We start from the raw sequence: 14,830 nt of genomic DNA, 5'->3' as shown, positions 1-14,830 counted from the left end.
GAAGTGTTCGAAGAGCTTTGCAGATTTGACCAGATTACTCCCCCCACAGTTGCAGTTTGAGTGCTGGAAATCTCCAGAGCCAGGTATGAAAAACTGTTTTCCCCATTCGAGCTTATACACGGAGTCTTCGAGGCATTGCCAGCCGGCGAGCAAAGATGCAGATGGAGCAGGCCGAAAGAGAGGATTAACCTAAGCACACAGGCCAGAAGGAAATATGGCAGGCACACTCCTCCCCTCAGCAAATAAACTGCATACAGTAAGCGTCTGGAAACGTTTTCAGAAAGTTTATTGCCACAGACCTGAATGGAGATGGTGAAGTTTTCATGGTCACACTTCTTGACAGCATCGATGCTGTTGCAGTCTTCAGACCCATGCACATACTGCGCTGCATCTTTTACTATCGATTAATAAGCAGACTGTTTTCTTTGTTTAAGTCCAAAATGCTATTATTCACTTGACAAAGATATTTCATAGTGAAATGCAGTTGAAATAACCAATTGTTTCCACATTTTTTGCCTCGATAACCAGAATAGCCACCAAGAAATTGATGAATTGTTAAAGCTTTACACACACTTGATCTGGACTTACTCAGGTCTCACTACAGCTATTTTTCTCTCTCGTGTGATTCATAATTTTAATTAGAAGATTGTCTCAAAAATCGATGGTAATTTTAGAGGTAACAGCTCCTTGGTTTCGCACATTAGTTTCAGTGTGATAAACAAAAGCAGCACAATCTGCAACTAACTAGCCAATTTTACCAGCTGTAGCGAGCTAGCATTAGCTCGTTGATTGACTGTAAAAGATTTTAGAATGCCGACTGATCAGTTTGTTTGGCAAATATAATATCTCACCTTTGGGGAGTAAACTTCAGGAAGTAGCCGCTAACTTTTACATACTAGCACCGTGGCTCGCTTAATGTATTTTTCTAATAGTACCTATTATCCACGAAAAATAAATATTTAATTTTACTAATGATATTATTCTTGGCTCTGGAAAAAAAAAAAAAAGGCTAAGTTACTACTGTAAGCCAGCCTTAGGCATGCTCATGTTTTTAGTTCATATCAGAGCAGAAGAACACCCTGTGCACACCTGGCCTTAACATCCAATGAGATCCATCCTGGTGTGATCTGATCCCAAGTGGTCAGCTCAAAGTGCGGCAGTTCCCACCTGGCAGTATCATGCGACCCGAATGCGTCTTGTGATCGGATCTCACTGTCCCACTCGCTATGCAAATAACACATAAGGTCACATCACCAAAACATATGAGTTGCCGAAACAAGTGCAGGGCGCAAACAGAAACAGGAGGAGAGATGTATTTAATAAAGTAAGACATCCTAGCTCACTGAAGCCTCAATTTAATGCCCCTTCTTTAGAAACACATGACGTATTTCACGTTTGTAAATGTCGGAACACCGTTCAGTGAGTTTGTAATTGAATTCTTGAACCGTCAGGACCCGATCAGTTTGGTTCACATTATGTAATCGTTTCAGCTCTGCTGCTGTGGATAAATAAACTGCGTGAGGGGAAGACGGCTCTGAGTCTCATGTGTGTCGGAAATTACTGGAGATAACTGAAAAGAAACAAAAGCAAGTGTCACGTACACCCTGTTTCCCTAAACAGCTGCTTTATTGTTTGCGAGCCTGCAGGTAAATCTCCCCTTCTTTCTGTAGTGTTCAGCTGCACTTGGAAAATTCACACAGAAAATGTTTTCTAGTATCAAAAATAAAAACAAGAGCAGGCAGAGATATTCAGGTATGAACTGTTTGAGTGAAGAAAAATAAACATCTAAAACTGAGGAACCTGCCATCATGTGATGGTAACACATGGAAGCACTGGGTCAGATATTCTTATATTGCTTATTCGGAGCACGTCAGTTGAGTAGGTGTTTTTCCAACACTGCTAAAGGAATGTGGCCACATGCATCCACCTCCGAATGTGGACTGAGCAGGTCGACTCACAATGCACCCCAGGTGTGTTCACACCTCTACTTTGACCTGACCACTTGTGATTCGATTCCCAACATTTTTTTTTCCAGGTGTGATCAGGGTCAAAACATACTGTTTAATGTGTTCTTTAAAGTTGTTTTTTTCCCCCCATTTCTGAGTTTGGAAAGACTAAATACGTGAAAATGTTTTTGTAAGGGACCAGTGCCATGCTAGTCTGTTTGGGGGTTTTACAGGCAACTGGTTAGCTATGTTAGCACGGAGGGCCAACAAGACAGAACATATTTGATTTTATATCTGTCAAAACATGCTGAAAACAAGAAGTGTAGATACAAAAAAAAAAAATCACATCTGGTGCATTATTATCATCCTGGGCACACTGCATCTCTTCAACATGCTTGTCAGCTCATATTTTTTATTAGCTATGGGTCACACCATACAAACAGATACAAACACCATCCTAAAACAGCGCAGCGGTGCAGAGCCGAGTGTGAAGGCCTGCAGTGTGAACGTGGCCCTGGAGTGGGAGGATGCAACCTGAATACTGAGGAAGAGGCTGAGTGTCCAATTCAGCACGGTGGCTTCGTCCCACCCATCAGGCTGATGGAAGCCCCGCTAATGGATTGATCACACTTTTCATTTCTCACCATTAACAGAAGCAGCTCAATTTGCGCTTTAGCTGGAAGTTTGCCAAGACACAGATGGTTTACATGTGACTGGGGGTGACCGGGACAGAAAAGTAAATTTAATGTTTGCTGTTATGGCTCTCTTTTTTATTATTATTATTGTTATATAATAATTTAACCGATTTGTCTTTATGAAACTGTTTTGACGCCTCATCAGCAGTGGTGTTTTAGGTAAGACAGTCAAATCAGCAGTAAAAATCTCAATGAATATTGAATGGTTTCTGTGAGCACAGCCGAACACAGCTGCTTGCATGGCTGTCTTTGTCTTGTTCTTTTTAAAGCATAATTAAACATAAGTGCTGAGTTTATTTGACTTTATTATTCAATACTTGTACTTACTATAGCAAACCATGACCATGCTAGTGGTAGTCAGTCACAGTTCATTAGCTTTAATGAGCTTATTTTTCTTTTCTTTCTGTTTTCTCTGTTTTGCTTCTGTTCAAGAACAAAACCTTCACCACCAAAGTTATAGAAGAAATATGTAATCCTGTGTCTATACATTCTGACACAGTGAAGGAATCCCAATGTATCAGGTCAAAGGAGGTTTTGGCCGCTAAGTTGCATTAATGTGAGCCAACAGGTGAACAGTTTTAATATAATGAGGACATTTTAAGTATGCAAATATCAGAAATGTTGTCTTCAAATTTTATTTACATTCAGCTTTAGGGTTTAATACGATAGGTTTAAGTTGGAGCTGAACCCTCACCTACAACACTCGGCATCTGCTGTGACAGATGGTAAAAGTCGATCTCAGCAGGTTTATTAATAGCTTTGAGTTCATCTTTTTTTTCACAACTTGGTTTGATTTATTGTGTAATACATTTTAAGGTTAGATATTGGTGAAATCAGATGCCGTTTTTCTGCCGGTGACACCATCACTGTACTCTGCTCTCTACAGTTGAAGCATTTGGCTCTTATGGTGGATTTGTATTTTGTGTGTTTGGCTAAAGAAGCAGATTTCTCTGTGAGAGGTATTGTTCCCTTCAGTCCCATGTGGTGGAGAGGATTCAGGGATTTTGAGATTTGCGTTATAGAATTCATTTCTTGGGAACAAGCATTTTAAAACAAGTGCGATTGCAGCAGCTTAAGGAAATGAGCTTGGTAACTACACTCCCATTTGCTCATGTTTTATTTAGCAGTGAAAAAAAAAAAAGCTGTGGGAGTACTTTCAGTCTGTGTCTGAATCTCGCTGCACTCTTACATTTTGGAAAAAAATCCCGACAGGATCCCGTCTAATAGGATTGTTGGGAGTCTGCAGGGTTGCTGTGCGGTCCCAAAAGCTGTTGAGCTGTCTGCTTTTAAAAAATACGACCCCCTTTTCTTCCCCCACCAATATTTTAGGTTTTTCAGCTGCTAAAATTTTAGCCAAATGATCCACAGTTACTGTGGATCATTGCATTGTGGAGAAAAGAAAATGCTGCCAAAGTAAAAATAGACTGTGGGAAACAGATAAGGGAGGCAAGAGACGGAGCCCTCCCTTTATGCCAGTGGTTTAGTTGATGGTGGAGCCACAGTAAAGCACAGATATGACACCCTGCTCTGGTCACACAGGGTCACCCCCACCCTCCCTCGCCTAAACACTGTCGAAAGGACTTGTTGTCGACTCCGCAGGGAGCGACCTATTTCCCTCAGCTAAAGGTCACATGTCTTGTGGCTCTGCTCTGAATGTGTGTGTAGATTTTGCTTAATATACAAACACAGAACTTGAGGATGTAACAGTAAGACATCAACGGCAACAACTTTCTGTTTCAATTTGTCGCTGTTGTTTTTCCAAGCCATGCTCCCATCATCTGAAAAGGATATTTCCCCAATTTTGACAAATGCGCGGCGGTTAAAAACGGTCCCCTGAGCCTCAGTGGTGGTGGTAGCTGTGGTCAGCGGAGGAGGCAGCTGGTGCTCCTATTAGGTGGCATTAGCCCAGCACCCTCGACCTCAGCAACAAATGTATCTGCCGCGCTCAGTTGCAATGGAAAACACAAAGCTGATTGAGGCCTGTCTTCCGGCCACATCATCCTCGGCCGGCAGGCTCCGTCGTCACCCTCTGTGATCACTGTACCGCTCACCATTTACATTATTAACTTATACAGCGTCATGTGTAGACTCAAAGGCAGGCAGACAGGATGTTTACAAAGCCAGGCTTTATTGATCTGCCTATTGTAATTATGACCATTTCATTGTAGCTTTAATATGAATGAGGTTTGTATTGACTCGACTACGGTAACTCCTCAGGCAGAAAAGAACAAACAGGTTAAGGCCACAATGTGATATATAAGTTTCAAAAAGCACAGATGGCCTCATAAGTCTCAGAAGGTATATTGAGATCACTGATCCTCCAGCTTCTTTTCCTGTTTTGAGTAGTAAACATTTTGTGAATTGTGCAAATCTTTTTCATTTTAAATTCAAACTTCATTTAAAAGGATGCAATTTTTTTTTATTTCTCATGAAAATATTTGTATTCACTGTTTTTGTCCGTTGGCACCCACATTACTCTAATACTTTCTTCCCTCGGCCTCTTCCATTTATTTTGGCATGTTTCTATGTCAACCATAAAATGTAAGCAACTTCCAAGTGAGGATATTTTCTATCATATAATTTCAGGGAGTTACAGACAAGTTTTTTTTATTTTTTTATTTCTGTAATGTGCTTTTTTTTGGTGCTTTATTCAGACTCTGCTGCAAACCTCTCTTCCCCTCCTGCTCTACTGTTCCCACGGGCTGCGTGTTTAATTACATGATGTGGCATTGAATTGTGGGAAAACTCATAGCCAACTCTTTTAAAGAATGCAGGATATGCAGGGTTAGCGATGATGCATGTGCAAAAAGTATAATTAAAAGCAAATATCAGTGGTTTCACACAAACAGGTGTAAGAAAAACTGTCTCTAACCTGTAACTCAACCCAAATAATCCTTGGTGATTGATTTGCTCTTATTATTTCATCAAATTTAAGGCATTTAAAGCTGAAAACAAGTAATTTAAAGACTTAGTGTGGTTGTTTCTTTTGTTCTTATGCTAACTTAAACATACTTTTTGATAACAGGAAGTAGGACTCACAGAAGTTATGTCTGAGATTTTGTCCACGATTACTCTTCAGAGACATTTTTGACTTTCTTAATTCTAGCCTTATAAGGACAGCAATGCATAAAATATGTCTCAAAGACACGTGCTGTATTTCGATGAATGTAGAAATAATAGCATTTGTTTGAAAGAAAAACTGCACAGGGTCCCTTTAATATAACTAATTCCTCCATGTATTTGAGCTAACAGGTGTTCAGCATGTTCTCATTTGGGATCGGCAGGGATGTTTTGAATCATTATATCAGTTGTCATCAGCTGTGTGTGTGTGTGTGTGTGTGTGTGTGTGTGTGTGTGTGTGTGTGTGTACAGTTAGGATAAATCTTGGTTGTGTTGATTCAGAATGGGTTATTACTGTTCAGACATCCAACTCTTCTATCGGCTGATGGAGAAGCTGCTTTGTTCTGCAGATGCACTGAGTATCTGTCGTGCCTGCATGTCAACAAAGGAGCTTGGAATCTTGAGGTTTTAGCTGGAAAAACCACAGATGTGACTTTTATTAGATTCTTATCTAGATTTTATGTAAAAAAAAAAAAAATGTATTTTTGCCAAGAAATTTGATTGAACAAACCCTTTCGTCTGTTTCTTCACAGCAAAAGTACCAATAGCTTTTACTATCTGAGTATCGGTAAGAAATTTTAAAGTTTAGTTTTCTGGCCTGACGTAACAGTTAGTAACAAAAACATGAGAGGAATCCAGGTTTAGCTGTTAAGAAACAAGAACTTCTGTCCTGACATTAAAGTTGACATGAAGATGATAGACATGCACCTTGATGTTTGTCGAATCAAGCTTCTGCAGTTCTGAGTTCTTGTTTTATTGCTTACCTGTAGCCAAATGTATGTGGGAACCTTGACAAGGAGAACAAGTATGCAAAGCAGTAACGTGGAGAAAAAGCACCCCAGGGCGTCAGTTGTTGACATTCCTGTAACTCAGCAAGTGTGGTGAAGGTCTTTAAATTTCAACTTACGTTATCTCTCTCTCTCTCTGTCTCTCTGGTTTCAGTCATTTCAAGGAAGTCAAGGACGAGCCTATCTGTTTAATTCAGTGTAAGTATGCGCCTCGCACCCTGCTTGTTTTGAGAACTTGTATGTACATGTCATTTGGTTTATGCATGTTCACATTGTGTAATTTATTTGTGATCTGAGCCAGTGTTAACATGAGTTAAATGTCATGAATTAAAAACTCATGGTAAAACTAGGTGTGTTTGTTTGAGTTGTACCCCTTCACTTAAAACTACTGCTCACACTTGTTTGATCCTTTATGAACACAGTAACATGAACGCTTCTCACCGTTGCTGCCAGGATGACTACACAAGCAACATTTTTACAGCCTAAAAAGGGCCACGACCAACATTAATAAAAAGTGGCATTCACAACCGCAGAACTTACGGCTACTTACTGTTCCCACGTTATGTATTATACATTACACGTGAGCTTTTTTTTTTTTCTGCATATGCTTTTTTATGAATTCTAATCCTATATCTCAACATAAACTCAAATATTGAGAGCATATTTGAGGTTTAGTGTTCTGCTCGTGGACACTTCAGACAACACGTCATTCCAAAAATGGTCAACCCTCTACATCACCTGAGCTACAGCCGCCCCACTATTGATGCCATGCTTTCAGGATGGAAGCCAGTGAGGGATGAGGAAAATGAGGAAATACTGCATTGAATATTCCTCTGTCCATAGACCTGTATTTTACTCGTAGCCCACAATATACTTAAACAAAATCTTAGACCCCTCATTTATGCGGTCTCTACCTGGGATCATAAAATAATGTTAAAAATTTTAGATAAAAACACTCAAAGAAAAGGAACTGCAAAGATAAAAGATTTTTGGGATCACAATGAGTTGAAAACCGTCTGGTTTTTGTTTCTGCCAGTCATGCCCATTAAGCACTGAATTAAAAAATGTTTAGTCATTTAATTACAATATTTGTATATATAGATCGGGTCATAATGAGACTTTCAAGTCATAAAAGTTCTGTCAAAACAAGTCTGGCTTTAAGATAAGCAATTCTTCGCCTAAAATCATTGCGTACTGGTAAACAGATGTGGTGGACTTGTTTGTGCTCTGTGATGTCAGTGCATGCTATAGAAATGGCTGGTAAACATCCACCTCATTAAACCCAAGAGACACTTTTAGTTTTATATTTCTTGGTTGGTTGGTTTTTTTGGTCTCGACTTTTGCTCTCAATGAACAACACGGAACTTCCTGTATGTGTATAATAATTCATATATAAACAAATAATAGATGTACATTTGGGAATATGAATTATTCTCACCCATTTTTGGTTCTATTATGGCGAGTTATGATAACGGAGACCCTACATATACGCTGAACTTTATTTATCTACTTGTACTTCCATGACCTCGGTGACATTTTCTCCACTTCCTGTCTTTTCTAACAGGGTAAATGTGGGCTGCGGGCCAGCTGAGGAGCGGGTACTCCTCACAGGTTTACATGCTGTGGCTGATATCTACTGTGAAAACTGTAAAACCACCCTGGGCTGGAAATATGTAAGTCGGTTGCTCCTTAAACTGTAACATAAGCCTTTATACTTTCTTGTCTCCGTTGATTTGTCACTAAGGTCTGCTGCAGTGTTTGTTGCACAACTATGTGGGTTTTTTTTTCAAGGGGACAAACTGTGGTATTACAGGTCCAAGTAGTTTCATTAAAGGTGCAATTTATAAAGAATAAATCCCTTCCTGTAATACCACTTTCTACATTAAGAAGCGATAGTGAGTCCCGTCCAGGGAGTCTGTCAGTGTTACACCCCGATTTATGACCATCAGATTCTATGACCAACAGTGCTGGTTAGGTTGGTTCGGTTTTTATGAGGAATAAGGGTAAAAATATCAGAGCAGGTCATGAACGGTCACAGATTTCGGTGTAACATTAGTTTCAGCAGTTTAGTAGAATTTATGTATTCTTGCCTTCTGTTAGTACATATCCAGTACATATCCCTAAAATTGTAAAATTAGCTGCCTTTATAGTGACATGGCAGCTGTTTACTTACCAATCTTGAAGAAAAGTTGGGAATTTAATATTAAATTTAATTGCGTTGATTCCGTGATGTTTTCTCCTCAAAAGCTTTCTCCAGCAGCAACAGTTGGACTAAAAGCAAGGTGGATGCTACAGTGACTCACTGTCCCATTTTGCGGTATAAAGTATTATGGTAGTATCATATACAAAGTACAAGGTGTTACAAGACGGAACGTGATGGTTAGCATGCTATCCTCAGTATCCTCAGTACAACACAACACAGGCGCAAAATAATGACAGCAGCAGAAGGCTGTCTGCAGGCAGCCTGGCTGGTACCTCTGAGAGTCTGCTGTGTTAAATGTCAGGCCATTTTGAAGAGGATTGCTCTGGTAATTGTCTGAAAAGACTATAGACGGCTGTAAAATAACTGAACAAAATGAAGTGACATGGAGTCACTTAAAGCTGCTCCTTCAGTGACAAAGACAATTCGAGATTCTCAGAAAGGCCCTGCCAGAAAAGCAAAGCAAAGGAAAGCAAAGCAAGACTGGTTTACAATTCAAAACAGGTGGATACTGGCTGGCAAATACTTGGACACAGCCCCAATTTATTCTACTAAAGCTCAGGAGGACGTGAACCATACAGCATTAAATGAGTTATACTTTAAGTCAGGAAGTTCAGACATTTGAAAGATGATTTGGTCCCTAGAGGAACCATTCTGGGTTGTTGTGATTTTTTTCTGTAAAATTCTGCTGTTCTCAAATAAAAATGAGGCAAGATTAATATACACTATGTCTACACAGTTTTACTCGTCTGCCAGTTCAGCCCAGTATCATACCAAAGTGTGTAAATACACCTGCCAGCCCACTAGGAGGCCGTGTGTCAGTGTGACAGTTGGCTCCACCTTGGCGTAAAAAGCAGACGCGTCCGTTGCATGGCACAGATCATGTGACAAAGGTCATGTGACGGAAGTCATTTGAAGAACTACAAAAGGCTAGTTGAGTGGGTTGTATGGGTGAAACAGCGGACTTTCACCAGGAGGCTAGTCGGAGGCTCGGACCGCGCTGATTTGCTCAAAGAAACGTTTTCCTAACCATGACCATGTGTTTTTGTTGCCTGACCCTAACCGTGTGGTTTTATTTTATTAAACCTAATCACATAATTTTCCAGTGGATTTGTTTCATAAACAAATTGTTTTTTGACGCCCCTTTGAGGCAAAGCCAATGTCACTGCCCTCTAGTGGACTGACAAGTGAATTACATACTCTGTCGTGATACCAGTGAGAACCATTTTGTGGTTTTGTTGACTCAAAAAAAAAAAAATCTGTGCTGCATTACTGTAGTATCAGCATAATAACATAATCATAATTAAAACCATAGTAGTGATAAATATTCAAACCCATGTTTTTATGACTGCACCATCCATTAGAATAAGGCAAATATTTTAAAGGTCTTGTGCATTAATTTAGACAATTATCCCCCAAATGAAAACAGTACAACTTTGGTTATAGAGCGTGAGTTTGTAATGTCCAGGGGTATATAAGACTTTCAAATAATTTAAAATGCAATGATATTATACAACTTTATAAAGTCTGTTCAACTTCTACAGTATCTATGCAAGTATATTATCAGATTTTTGTTGTACAGTTTTAAGTTGTTGTAGTTTTAACTACAGGCTCTTGTATCTTAAGTCAGTCTAATATCTTTTTTTTTTTTCTTTTTTTTTTTACAGGAGCACGCATTTGAGAGCAGTCAAAAGTACAAAGAGGGAAAGTTCATCATCGAGCTGGCTCACATGATTAAGGACAACGGATGGGAGTGACGTTGCCGGCTGCACTACATTTGTTTTTTCTGACCTTGGAATGCTCTCTATTGAACTGCGTGGAGCGACAACCATTGACCTCCCTGATCCCATCACCATCACCTCCCCTCCCCTCGTGCACCCACTCGCCTCCTTCACATACACACACACACACACCACCTGCTCATCGTGAAACTGAACAATACAAATGACATGAAAAAAACAATTAGGAAATGGAGCAACTCTTGAAAAATCATATCACATGAGTCCTGTTGTTACTTTTGAAGAGTGTGTGCGTTCACCTTTGCAGCTCTGGAGCTTTTGGGTTTGACCCGTGCCCACCCACTCTCACCCTGCCTCAGCCCCACCGAACCACGCTTACAAGTGATTGTGGTGATATGGCAACAACTATGCGAAAGGAGAGAGGCTTCACTGAAAGGACATTTTTTTGTTTTCTTTATTTTGTGCATTCACTGAGATGGACAGCTTTGATGACTTTGATTATTTTAATGTTATTTGCTATGGTTTTTAACATCTGGGTTTGGTAAGGTTTTGGTTTGATGGCAAGATGGACATTACTGGTTAGCATTTTATTTCCTTGTCAAGTCTATCTTGTATTTGTTTTTGGGTTTATTGTATCTCTGCCTATAACTGATCATGCTTGTCTTTGCTAATGTCCAAATGAGCAATCAGGGATGGGTGGAGAGTGGGGTGGGGGAGGGGGGGTGGTTGGGGGGGGGGTTATTGTATTTACAAGTATGTAGCAGCATCTTGCTTAAAAAAAACAGTGGCAAAGGATGGGATTGCAGTAATGTAGGATTTTATACCTGATATTTTTTTCAGTTTTTATCGTTTTTCAATCTTGTGAATTTCCTTTATTTTCCCCTCTGGTACTTTTCATTCATATAGTATAGACACCTTTCTTGTGTTTGGCTATTTGCGATTGTGGCTGGTTCCATTTTGCAGCAGTACCATAAATGAAAAACACATGAAACGGAACAGAAATGCTTTCTAGACTGGGGAACCTGATATCACTGTCAACATGTCATAAAATATTATGACAGACTGTATTATCCCATTGTCTAGAAATGAACAATAAAAGAGACACAACTACATATAAATATTAATACACATACTATGATTACATATCCATATATATTATGAAAATGTTGGTAGATTATAAAATGTATCATATGTATACATACATATGTAAATATGTGTATATATGTATATATACATATATATATATGTACATATATGTATACATATATGTATATATATATATACATATATATACATATATGTGTGTGTGAAATTCACATGTGTATATATGCATATTACTGTGTATATATGCATTGTGTGTGTGGTCATGCATTACACAGTGGCATACTTGAACGCTACTCCGTTTGCACTTTGCAGAGACCTTTGGTTCATCCTGGTTTTGAGGCAAAAAGCTTGTTCGCCCTTTTCAGAGATGAACGACAAATTTTTAGTGTCTGAAGCAAAATGTTCGAGCCGGATGCTTTGATGGTTTCTCTGTTTCTGTAGTATGTTTAGCAGCTGTCTGTTACATACTTTTGGGAAATTTCATTTGGTTGAATCTAAATTATATCAACAAATTCTGTTTCCTCTCAGTTTTAGCACCCCTTTTGGATAAAAAAAAAAAAAAAAAAGTATTTCTGATCCTTTGCTGCTATCCCGGTATTTCTTACCGCTCTTGTAGGTCTTTTGCACTTTATGTCTCTCTCTCTCTCTCTCTCTCTCTCTCTCTCTCTCTCTCTCTCTCTCTCTCTCTCTCTCTCTCTCTCTCTCATAGAGCGTATGAATTGTCTCTTTGTGGACTGAATCTGTGATTTGCCTCCAAGCCATATGAATCTTGTGCCTCTTCAAAACATGAACAGCCTCCCCTCTTTTTTTCTGTTATGCAGTGCATAACTCTGAAAACTGTCATGAAAACCAATGTGTCTTCCCACCTTCTAATTCAAAGTGGCCCCCTCAAAATGACATTCTTCACCAAAATCCTCATAGTGCCCTGCCCGTTTTTTGTTTTGTTTTATTCCTTTTTTTTTTTTGGGCTGGCGGGGTGGGGGTGGGGGGGGGGGGTAGATTTAGAGGTACATAAACAGATGGATATATTTAGTATATTTCTCAGAGTAAAGCATAGAGGCAGATGTAATGAATATACGGGATGCCCAAGGCTTGTTTGACCGTTTGTGGATGAAAAAGATGGCTGCGAGTCGAGTTGGTGCGGGGTGGGATTGGAGAGTTTAAAAAAAATCAGCAGTGATTGATTACTTTGCCGGCAAGGTCAGTCAGATCACCCGACCTTTTATCCTAAAAACTATGACAATGCAAACCCTTGATAGTTCGCAGTGATACCTACTTGAAAATATAAACACATAAACAGCTGAGATATTGGCCCGTGACACAGTTTTTTGTACATAAAGTAACATATTTAAGGTTTTATACGTATTTCTACTGGGTTAGTTCTTTTACTTCCCCAACTTGAAGCACTTTTGTTCACCGTACCTCTGGCTGTGTGTGTCTGTATGTGTGTGTGTATACATGCATGTTTATTAGCCCACATGCATGAAAGTGAATGTTTACTTTCTTTTCCTCAGTTTTATTTCTCTTGTTTTTTCCTCTTTTTGTTTGTTTTTGGGGTTTTTTTGCAGCTGTTTTTGGTTTCACTGTCTCTCCCTGTGTCTGTGAGGTCGAGAGCCAGGTTAGTTTGTTTGGAAGTGATTTATCCCCATTTTGATTTTTTTTCTTTTTTTTTTTTCCCTTCTGTTCATTGTGTTCATTTAGATTGTGTAGTGAAAGGTCTCTGCTGAGCCATGTAGACGGTGAAGGGGAGCTGGAATCTCCCACCATGTCGCAGGGAGAGCCTTTACCAAGACCCTTTTTGCCACCACAGTCAGTGTCTCCTGTATAGAGAGCTTTTAGGTGATGAAACGCACCCTGTTACAGCCATATTGGAGGTCCTTCATTTTTAGCAACACTGGCTGTGAATATCTGATTGTATTTCTTAAAATCGTATTCATTTTCGTGCTGGTTTTTGTCCAGAAAATGAACTGTTATTTCCCTGACCTGTTTTTTAATGTTTGGGTTGTTTTGATAATGTAAGCTTGCTGGCTTCGGGGCTTTGGTCACTCCATCCCAGTTCTGGGGCTGCATCTGTCGTTTGCATTTCCAGAGCCCAAACAGGTCGAACAAGGCCTGTTCTATTGTAAAGACGCCTTCAAATGCAGCCTTTTATTGCTTTAATTTGCATCACTCTGACCTACCTGTTTAAGCCTGGTGTTTAAACAGCTGAAAACCTTCACTTGGCTGCAGTGATGTATGAGGATACTCCCGGGTGTGTTAGTGCTCTTCACTGTCTGGGGTTTGGACAGATGTACAACTGACTTAAAGACTTTTAACCACAATGGGTTTTGATGCATTTCAACCTGGTGTTGCGGTACTTAATGGTGCAATGAAGCTGTCTATACCAATTTCGAAAGTCAGGAAGTATAATCTGACCTAATTACAGTTTGCTTTCCTGTGGTCATCAGTGATACTTGGTATTCACCACCGCCTCTTCCTGGCGATAAGCTTGGAAACTACAGAAGCAAAGTTCCTTCTTGGCCTTGGAAACAAGAGTTAAGAAAATAATCTCACCAAATTATCCATTTGGTTGCTGTTTTTGGAACATTTGATCATGTTTCCCCAAATGGATTTGCCCAATAATGTATCTGTAGATGTTCAAATTTCCATTTTTCTTTTCCCAAGCATATTTGTGTTGGCTTGTGAAAAAGATTTTTCGACAAATTTCATGAAACCCTGAAATCTATCTGCTGAGGAACATTCTGCATTACGACAGAAAACTAAAGAATAACTAGAGTGGTGAGATTATCTTCTCAGTTTGTAGTTATTGTCTCTAAAGGTTGACAAGGAGCACCGGGCTGCAACATTAGGGGAGGATTGAAAGTTTTATCAAAACAACAAGAACCCAGGTTGAAGCTTTTATCTGATCAACAATCCCAAACTGTCTGATTTAAACAACTGGCTGACATTGCCAAAACCCGGCCACCATTCCCCACACTCACAGTCTGAAGAAACCAGCACTGCTAGCTCTAATTGGAAGCAAATCTACCTTACCGGGTCAATCATGTTTGCTTAAATTGTTACTGAATGCACAAACAGTAGTACAATCTTCCTCCTGTGTTAACACTGTGTGTTACGTCCACACGGTTTCTCCAAAAGGACCTCCAAGATGATGCATGCAGTGGTTGCTGGGAGATTTTTGACCCAGCTGCTCTCCCTTCGATCAGTCAGTCCAACCAACAAAAAGCAGTTGCCAGTG

The 14,830-nt window shown here is 39.6% G+C and overlaps 1 protein-coding gene across 2 annotated transcripts in view; it reads left to right on the top strand.

Moving 5' to 3' along the window:
• ypel1 (yippee-like 1) overlaps positions 1-11,181 on the top strand; it is a 29,974-nt gene extending 18,793 nt beyond the window's left edge. For both annotated transcript variants that reach the window (XM_069178339.1, XM_069178340.1), the window contains exons 3-5: positions 6,704-6,747; positions 8,114-8,222; positions 10,417-11,181. In XM_069178339.1, coding sequence (XP_069034440.1) covers positions 6,704-6,747; positions 8,114-8,222; positions 10,417-10,506 — 243 coding nt within the window. In that variant the 3' untranslated portion in view covers positions 10,507-11,181. The remainder of the gene's footprint in view (positions 1-6,703; positions 6,748-8,113; positions 8,223-10,416) is intronic.
• Positions 11,182-14,830: the final 3,649 nt, after the last annotated feature.

The sequence above is a fragment of the Embiotoca jacksoni genome, unplaced genomic scaffold, assembly GCF_022577435.1.
Source record: "Embiotoca jacksoni isolate LCO1_2020_lvr unplaced genomic scaffold, fEmbJac1.0.p SCAF_8, whole genome shotgun sequence".
Lineage (NCBI taxonomy): Eukaryota > Metazoa > Chordata > Actinopteri > Embiotocidae > Embiotoca > Embiotoca jacksoni.
This window is presented reverse-complemented; position numbering and strand designations above follow the sequence as displayed.